The sequence below is a fragment of the Palaemon carinicauda genome, chromosome 2 (genome assembly GCF_036898095.1).
Source record: "Palaemon carinicauda isolate YSFRI2023 chromosome 2, ASM3689809v2, whole genome shotgun sequence".
Classification (NCBI taxonomy): Eukaryota; Metazoa; Arthropoda; class Malacostraca; order Decapoda; family Palaemonidae; genus Palaemon; species Palaemon carinicauda.
This window is the reverse complement of record NC_090726.1, coordinates 194,564,725-194,574,724: the sequence shown is the minus strand read 5'-3', so window position 1 is coordinate 194,574,724 and position 10,000 is coordinate 194,564,725. Positions and strand designations below refer to the sequence as shown.

The following is a 10,000-nucleotide window of genomic DNA, read 5'->3' as shown; positions in this document are numbered from 1 at the left end:
TTTTTAGTGAGGTAGATTTTACTATAGTCAATTATTTTTAGTGAGGTAGATTTGCACCGAATCGCTGCTATGCCCTTTTAGCTCGGAAAAGTTTCCTGATCGCTGATTGGTTGGACAAGATAATTCTAACCAATCAGCGATCAGGAAACTTTTCCGAGTTAAAAGGGCACCGCTGCAAGTCTTAGCAAATGCGCCTCATTAATTTTTTTTAGTATAGGTAAGCTACAATCCTAGTTGGAATAGCAAGATGCTATAAGCCCAAGGGCTCCAACAGGGAAAAATAGCCCACTGAGAAAAGAAAGAAAGGAAACACATAAACTGCAATAGAAGCAATGAACATTTTAAGATCAGTATCAACATTAAATCATATCTTTTATATATAAACTATAAAAAGAGACTTATGTCAGCCTGTTCAACATAAAAACATTCGCTGCAAGTTTGAACTTTTGAAGTTCCACCCATTCAACTACCCGATTAAGAAGATCATTCCACAATTTTAATCACAGCTGGAACAAAACTTCTAGAATACTGTGTAGTATTGAGCCCTCTTCGTCTGTTGCTATGCCTCTTTTCATGCATTTTAAAGCTTTCTTTACTTTTACTGGTACTTTTGGTACCGGCTTAGGTGTTGCATCATTTCTATCGACAAAGTTATTTCTTCTATCACTATTGGATATATATATATATATATATATATATATATATATATATATATATATATATATATACATATATATATTATAATATATATGCATATATATATTTATATATATATATATATATATATATATATATATATATATATATATATATTATAATATATATGCATATACATATGTATATAATACATACATGTTTTATATATATATATATATATATATATATATATATATATATATATATATATATATATATATAAAATGTGTGTGTGTGTGTGTAGTATTGTATAGGAATCTTCTGTATTCATTATCAAATCATCTCTTTTGTTGATAATATTTCCCTACTCATCCTTCAAAGAAAATATCTGTTGGCGCCTTGTTCCAATTCTCCTACTCATCAATTTGATGTTTCTTCCTTTCTTCAATGTTTCCTCAAATAATCAGGACTATTCATTTTCCAATATTCATTTTGCACGTTATGCATAATCTGTAACTAATAGAATTAAAACCTTTCTAGGTACTACACATGATAGACCTAAAGAAATCAATGTTAGGTAAATACTTACCAACATTATTGTTTGGGAGGAACATTTGCCAGCAGACTCTTTCGCTGCTGGATGCTATAAATTTCCTTCCAGGTGAAGAAATCCCCGCCCTTTTCAGGTTAATTGTCCTTTCTTGAGGCATCCGGTATTCCTGGATGGTGGAAACTTTAGATTACTATCAGGCCTATATATATATATATATATATATATATATATATATATATATATATATATATATATATATATATATATATATATATATATATATATATATATGTGTGTGTGTGTGTGTGTGTGTAAACTAACCACTGGGGAAATCAAAAGAAAATGTATGATTAAGTCCTGACTAGTTTCGTGATACTTCTTCAAAGCACTGAAGAAATATCACGAAACTAGTAAGGACTTAATCCTGTATCTTCTATTTCAATTTTTCCCGTGGTTATTTTGCATCTAAGCATCACATTTTCCTTTGATTTTTTAGCATATATTTATATATATATATATATATATATATATATATATATATATATATATATATATACATTATGTATATATATATTTATATATATACATATATATACATACATACATATATATATATGTATATATTTATATATATATTTATATATATATATTTATATATATTACCACATATATTTATATATATACACACACACACACACACATATATATATATATATATATATATATATATATATATATATATATATATATATATATATATATATATATATATGTATATATATACATATATACATATATATACATATATAAATTTTATATATATATACATATATATATATATACTTATACATATATATATATATATATATATATATATATATATATATATATATATATATATATATATATATATATATATATATATGCAGAAGAACCACAGTGAAAATGAAAAAACGAAATATACGATTAAGTCCTGACTAGTTTCGTGATACTTCTTCACAGGACTTAATCGTATATTTCGTATTTTCATTTTCCCTGTGGTTCTTCTGCATCTGAGCATCACGTTTTCCTGTGATTTTTACGCATATATATATATATATATATATATATATATATATATATATATATATATATATATATATATATATATATATATATATATATTGTGTCCATTAAAAAGTCCCTTAATATTAAAGAACAGAATATATTTGCATTAGTTTATACAAATTTCTTGTCCCAGTATAGTATATAGTTTTTTCATTTCTGTCTTTTCGAAGATCTCGTTGTTTGGAATCACCACCTCATTTATGTACCTCAGAGTGTATACTTACGCTTTCTGTTATTCTGATGAAACGCCATTTATCTTGGTCGTAATTATAATAAAAAGGCTGAGTGTTGTTTTTTAATGGTCCGGAAATTGTTATGCTGATCAAGGTGTTACCATGACTCTTTAATTGGAACCCGATGACAGTTTCATGTAGATCTGGGAGATCAAATGTTATTTTATTGTTTTTATCACTTTCCAAGATGCCTTCACCTGTAAAGAAAATGAGAGAAGCGTCCATTAGGGTAATGTGTAGATCATCGTAAATTATGTAATCATAAAGTGATTAGTGTTTGTTTATGCTCTCACTTTTATATCCTTCTTGTTATTTAATTGGTTGGTATATATTAAGGGCTATATATTCTATAAGGTCATCTCATGTGATTTCATTAGCTCTTTTATGCCAGAAGGATACCTCATGGTCAGTTTTCTCTATCCTAGGCCGTGACTACATAATTTAATTTATTTATTTTTTGTGTTTTATTTTATATGTCATAGGAAACTAATGTGTATGTGTGTGTGTGTGTTGGCAGGGGAGAGGCGAAGTGTTGCTAGTGTTATCAGTGAACCTCATGTGGTTCACTGTAGGTAGTAGGTTGGGCAGGGCACCATCCAACCATCGAGATACTACAGCTTGAGAGTTATGGGGTCCTTTGTCTGGCGAGACCGTACTACATTGGAACCTTCTCTCTCGTCACGGTTCATTTTCCCTTTGCCTACACATACACAGAATAGTCTGGCATATTCTTTACAGATTCTCCTCTGTCCTCATACACCTGACAACACTGAGATTATCAAACAATTCTTCTTCACCCAAAGGGTTAACTACTGCACTGTAATTGTTCAGTGGCTACTTTCCTCTTGGTTAGGTAGAAAAAAGACTTTATCTATGGTAAGCAGCTCTTCTAGGAGAAGGACACTCCAAAATCAAACCATTGTTCTCTGATCATGGGTAGGGACATAGCGTGTGTACCATGGTCTTCCACTGTCTTGGGTTAGATTTCTCTTGTTTGAGGGTACACTTGGACACACTATTCTATGTAATTTCTCTTCCTCGTGTTTTGTTAAAGTTTTTATATAGTATATTTAGGAAATATTTATTTCAATTCTGTTACTGATCTTAAAATATTTTATTTTCCTTGTTTCCTTCCCTCACTGGGCTATTTTCCCTGTTGGGGCCCCTGGCCTTATATTATCCTGCTTTTCCAACTAGGGTTGTAGCTTAGCACGTGATAATAATGATAATAATAATTACCAAAGGGGATATAAACATTATCTCATTGCTCCTCTGTTCTGGGAAGCGTACACTTCTCTGCTGCTCACACCATCCGCTTGGGTCACTATTAAAGTATCATGATTATATTCGGTCTTGAACTGTACCCAATTTATCCCATTTCACTCTAACTTTTGAATCCATAGTGCAACTATGAGTTGTTCTTCCAGTTTCAGCTTTCGTATTTGTTCTTTATCTCAATTACACTGAGGAGCTCTTTCTTTGTGTCCATTCTCTCTTGATGTGGTTTTGTATAACTTAAAGGTTCTAGTAGGAATGAATTACTGTTCTTGAATAGTATTACTTTGTGTAGACCATTTCACAGTTTCTATGAGGAAAAGATTAACAATGTCTGTATTTGCTCATCTTAGAGTCTTTTTATGCACACATAAATTGTATTAATGAAGTCTTGTTTTGGGACCTTGTCTGTATTTTGCATTAATTTTTAACCCTATCTGTGAGTGAAAAAAAAACATTTATAGTCGTATCTCAAATCTCTTAAAAAGATTGCAAATGGAACTTTAGAAGCTGTTAATTTATAACCAAGAATAACATCTCCAACGTTGCTTTTAATCCCTTCACAAGACGTTCGGTTCATCCCGTCACTCAAACAGAACATCAAAGATGACTTACGTTTTTCGCAATGTCCTGAGCCAGCTGCAAGGTGGAACATTCCACAGCAGGCGAAAAGCAGCACAAACATCGTTGGTTTTGATGTTTTCTTCACTGAATTCTGTACAACTGAGACTCTTTTCGAGGTTCTTTTCACTTTCGGGGCTCAGGAAGCAACTAGCGCTTACTGCCAAACGTCACTTGACTTAGCTACATCCTTTAGATTTTGTCTTTGTTATATAGAAAGAGGATATGAATATTCTCTTTGTTGTGAAAATCCCGTGACTTGGCTATAATTATCTTTTGGTGATATGGTTTTAAAGTTGCAACTACAGTGCTGAATGGCCTCCAGGCCATATTATTATTATTATTATTATTATTATTATTATTATTATTATTATTATTATTATTATTATTATTACTTGCTAAGCTACAATCCTAGTTGGAAAAGCAGGATAACAACAGGGTAAATAACCCAGTGAGAAAAGGAAAATAAAATATTTTAAGAAGAGTAACAACATTAGAATAAATATCTTCTATATAACCTATAAAAACTTTAACAAAACAAGAGGAAGAGAAATAAGTTAGAATAGTGAGCTCGAGTGCACCCTCAAGCAAGAGAACTCTAACCCAAGACAGTGGAAGACCATGGTACAAAGGCTATGGCACTACCCAAGACTAGAGAACAATTGTTTGATGTTGGAGTGACCTTCTCCTAGAAGAGCTGCTTACCATAGCTAAAGAGACTCTTCTACCCTTACCAAGATTTAAGTGGCCACTGAATAATTACAACGCAGTAGTTAACCCCTTGGGTGAAGAAGTATATGTAAAGAATAGGCCAGACTATTCAGTGTGTGTTTGTAGGCAAAAGGAAAATGAACCGTAACCAGAGAGAAGGATCCAATGTAGTACTGGCTGGCCAGTCAAAAGACCCCATAACTTAACTCTCTAACTCCCTAATACTGTGCCTTATGGTCTAAGTTTCATGAAAAATAATTTTCCATCCAATCGGTATATATTTCTTATTTCTTTTTCCTCTCATAGTAAGAGTTGGAGCCCTTGGGATTCTAGCATCCTGCTTTTCCGACTAGAGTTGAAGCTTAGTAAGTAAGTATTGATAATAATGATAATAATAATTTTGATAATGATAATGATAATAATGATTATAATGATGATGATGATAATAATAATAATAATAATAATTATTATTATTATTATTAAATATTAATAATAATAGTGATAATATTAATAATAATAATTAAATAATAATGATAATATTAATAATAATAATTAAATAATGATAATAATAATAATAATAATAATAATAATTAAATAATAATAATAAGGAATGATAATAACAATAACAATAACAATAAGGATAGCAATGATACACACATTGATACAAATACTTTAATGTAATTTTTACATATCTACATTAGAAATTTTGTAGGACTAGCATGAACTGAATAAAAATGGGAGCCGTACATCCTAAAGACATAGGGAGCTTAATCTGTACTTTTAAGTACTACGAAGTAAATAAGTCTTAATAATATTACACTGTTAAAAAAAACTAATTTTAATCGGAAATAATCCGTAAAATTATACTGTTCTCAGTCGTATTTCAGTAAAATAAAGACCGTAATTTCTACCCTACATTGTTATTATCTTTTACGGGTTGGTTACCATAATATCACTCTTTTACGTCAATATATCCGTTTTTAAAACGGTAAATGTCTGGCAAAATTTATTCCAGGATTTTTACCGTTTTTAAGGCGTATTTTTAACAGTGTAGTATCTGGAGGAAAGTGAATTTATTTGAGATTTCGTCTCTCGTGAGGTTAAAGGAATATAAAATGAGAAGGGTTTTCATATAAAGATTCTATTATTTTTACAGTATAAATTACGTTTGTACACAGGCGGGTGAATTAATTATTACATTTTTTCTTGTGTAATAGAGAAGGACAATTAAGTTGATTAAGTAATGAAGAACATGGAGATTTTGCATAAATTGTACCTTTGGATTAAGGCCAAAGCATAAATGACAGAATTGGAAGAGGTAATTTTTTTTATAAATATGTAAAACATTTTTATCATTAGAGTCAATTCATCCATTAATATCTAAGACGAATGAAACTGATTTTCATTTCTATTTGACCATCACATACTGGTTTAATTTATGAACTATGTTTATCTGTTTTGGTTATCAACAAAGTCACTATGCAGAAAATAATAACAATGATAGTGAAAAATAAAACCACTATGTCCCAATATCAATTTCATACAATGTAATGAAATGAGCAGATTTAATACCATGCTCAACTCAGGGTACTTCTAGTCGCCACAGAGATTCCAGGCGAAATAAGCTCCACCCCCTGATGATGTCAGAGCCAATCATGTGAGACAACGTGTTTGGCCATGACGTCATCAGGGGGTGGGACATATTTCGCCCGGATTCTTTGCGGCTTCTTACAGTGTCCTTAGAATCTAATAAGCATCCCTTTCTGAAAATCGAAAATCTATTTAACCCTTAGGTGAGGAAAAAATTCTATAGAGAAAACTAAACAGAATTTTGAATCGACTATTTGGAGTAATAGTTTTGAGTTGCTGTTTCCAGAGAGCAAAGAAGCCTTTCAATGTCTTATGTCATCCATGGATGACGTAGATTCTACTGAGCTTCCGATTTCAGTGGTTCATGTGCAGTATCGCAGGGATACTGAACAGAAGTGAAGTAATGGGATACAGAAAGTAATGGGATACAAACACTGTTTGAAGCTTGTGGCATTACGATTGTTTCTCTAGAGGGGAACGATATTATACTGGTGTTTTCAGGCAGGTACTCTTGTTTGGTTTAAGCATTTATAAAATATCTTATGTAGGACAGTCTGATTTCGGCAGATTTTGGCTTAATCATTTTTAAAATATCTTGTGTAGGACCGAGTCCGATTTCGACCTTTGAATGGTTGAATTAGTTCTAAAATATCTTATGCAAGACCTAGTCAGAATTCGTCGGATTTAAATGGTTGAATCATTCCTAAAATATTTTATGCAGGACCGAATCAGATTTAAATGTGGGACAGAATCAGATTTCGAACGATTTAAATGGTTTAATCATCTTTGAAATATCTTATGTAGGATCGAGTCAGATTTAAAGGCAGGACAGAGTCAGATTTCGACTGATTTAAAATGTTCAGTTATTTTTAAAATATCTTATGTAGGACCTCGTTTGATAAGATAACTATGGATACAATATCAATTCCATTTGACGAGAGAAAGGTTGTAGAATCTGACCATTGCAGATTGGCATTAATTTTGTCTAAAATTATCACATGTCATATGTTTAAGTACAAGGATTTGTAATTGTTCAGGCATATATGGTATTTAAAAGGGGGAATTTTGACTACTTGGATATTTGTATCAAATGTAAGTGGCCTGATCATCACAGTGTGAAGATGAAGTTTTGTGTTTTTAACGAATTTTTTGGTCGTTTGCTTCTGTGCATAGACCAGTTTTACGTTTTTTTTTATCTTATTTTCTTTCATTGCATTCATTCTTACTATTTGTTTATGGTTAACGTTTGACTTTTGCTTCTGTTTATGGTTAACGTTTCAATCTTGTTTCCGTTTATGATAAACGTTTGACTCTTGCTTCTGTTTATGGTTAACGTTTGAATCTTGCTTCTGTTTATTGTTAACTTTTGAATTTTGTTTCTGTTTATTGTTAATGTGTGAATCTTGTTTCTGTTTATGGTTAACTTTTGAATCTTTCTGTTTATGGTTAACATGTGAATCTTGTTTCTGCTTATGGTTAACATTTGAGTTTTGTTTCTGTTACTGGTTAACGTTTGACTCTTGTTTCTGTTTATGATTAACGCTTGACTCTTGTTTCTGTTTATGGTTAACGTTTGAATCTTGTTTCCGTTTATGATAAACGTTTGACTCTTGCTTCTGTTTATGGTTAACGTTTGACTCTTGTTTCTTGATAACCCAATGTACATGCACAAGTATTGGAATCCAGCATGTTCCAAATGACAGATACCACTCAGTTTCATCCGAGAGTTGCTTCAATAGGTTCTGGTAGTTCTGGTATGCAAGGTGGAAAACTTAGCCCTTGGAAGGCCAATTGCATGAGGGACTCCGTGGAGAGGGCTTGGTAATTTGAAGTGGAGGAGAGGAGGTTTGTCAGGAAGGTCAAGGGCGACACCTTCCCATCCTCTGGGGCGCTGTTGCTGAAGCCTATGTCCCCGAACTTCACCCCAGCAGCGTCCTCTACGGCTTCTAGCACAAGTCTGCCTAGGGTACGTCGCGACAGATTCTGAAAAAAGGAACACTTAATTATTCCATGTTATATAAGGTTTTCTTCTACGATCAAAGTTTTACCATAGTTGTAATATATTTAATATCAATATTTAGTAACTTCAAAATTGTAAATAAAGCCTTCAATGTGCGTCCTTATTGGCAGAAAGTTTTGTGCAATACCAAATATTGCAATAAGATTTTATTGTCTTAGAGGTGCTTTAGGTTTGCATCACAGGTGATTCCTCTTCTCTATTGATTTGGTGTCTGGGCAACAATAATGATGTAAATGATTTTAAACTGATGAGGCCTAAATAACTAGAAATGTATAGAAAATATATGTATGTTTATGGAGAAAGAGGGTGTAGGCTGCTCGAATACATTGCTAATATATGTAGTGTTTGTAAGGAGTAGAAGATAACTTAGAAATAGCTGGAATGATGGTGTGGAAGAAGTATTAGAACTTTAGGTCCATATATCCAGGAAGCAAAGGAATGTGTATATGAAGATTAGGTTAATGCTACAGTTTTTGGACAGATGTTCAATCTGCTGGTGACGAAAATTATGTTTGTGTTTGGATCACTCTTATTATTGGAAATATCTTGGTTAAAAAACTGTGTGAATTGCTGTAGGTTAGAAAGGCCTCCCTATTTTGATGAAGGATCAACTATTCCATCCTGGTAGTATGAAGATGCCACTGTTACTTAAATAGAGGATGTGTCACTATACTCAATTTTTTTAATGATGCGCATTTGCACAGACTCGGAGCGGTGACCTTTTAGCTCGGAAAAGTCTTCTGCTATCTGATTGGTTAGAATGATCTTGTTCAACCAATCAGCGATCAGGAAACTTTTCCGAGCTAAAAGGGCACCGCTGCGATTCTTGTCCAACCAATCAGCGATCAGGAAACTTTTCCGAGCTAAAAGGGCACCCCTGCGAGTCTGTGCAATTCTGCCTAACTAAAAAGAATCGACTATAGTTTGTGGAACCTACCAAATCTGCGACAGAAAGTAGCACTTGAAGGAGCTGTCTGAGTTTTTCCTCGATTAAGGCAAGCCTCATCCTCTCTGCTTCTACCTCGCGAAGCTCGTTTTCCAGCAGAGCTGTTTCTTCTCTGATCACCTCCTTTGGCCTTTGTGGCTGGAATGTAGTCTCCTGCAGTGAAGAGAGAGAAGTTATGAGAGACAATGACTTATTTCCTTTCCTCACTGGGCTATTTTCCCCTTTTGGTGTCCTTGGGATTATAGCATCCCGCTTTTCCAACTAGATTTGTAGCTTAGCAAGTAACAACAACAACAACAACAATAATA

At 32.5% G+C, this 10,000-nt stretch overlaps 2 protein-coding genes and 1 long non-coding RNA gene across 3 annotated transcripts in view; 1 reads left to right on the top strand and 2 right to left on the bottom strand.

The window, feature by feature from the left end:
- LOC137614644 (uncharacterized) overlaps positions 1 to 4,559 on the bottom strand; it is a 7,010-nt gene extending 2,451 nt beyond the window's left edge. The window contains exons 1-3 of the mRNA XM_068344342.1: positions 4,420 to 4,559; positions 2,521 to 2,726; positions 1,226 to 1,355 (exon numbers count right to left, since the gene is read on the bottom strand). Coding sequence (XP_068200443.1) covers positions 1,226 to 1,355; positions 2,521 to 2,726; positions 4,420 to 4,489 — 406 coding nt within the window. The 5' untranslated portion in view covers positions 4,490 to 4,559. The remainder of the gene's footprint in view (positions 1 to 1,225; positions 1,356 to 2,520; positions 2,727 to 4,419) is intronic.
- The window catches only part of LOC137629291 (uncharacterized), a 122,676-nt gene that overhangs the window by 89,668 nt on the left and 23,008 nt on the right, over positions 1 to 10,000 (top strand). The window lies entirely within an intron of this gene.
- The window catches only part of LOC137629273 (cytospin-A-like), a 166,890-nt gene continuing 162,684 nt past the window's right edge, over positions 5,795 to 10,000 (bottom strand). Inside the window, exons 6-7 of the mRNA XM_068360535.1 lie at positions 9,684 to 9,845; positions 5,795 to 8,709 (exon numbers count right to left, since the gene is read on the bottom strand). Of these exons, the coding sequence (XP_068216636.1) occupies positions 8,443 to 8,709; positions 9,684 to 9,845 (429 nt within the window). The 3' untranslated portion in view covers positions 5,795 to 8,442. The remainder of the gene's footprint in view (positions 8,710 to 9,683; positions 9,846 to 10,000) is intronic.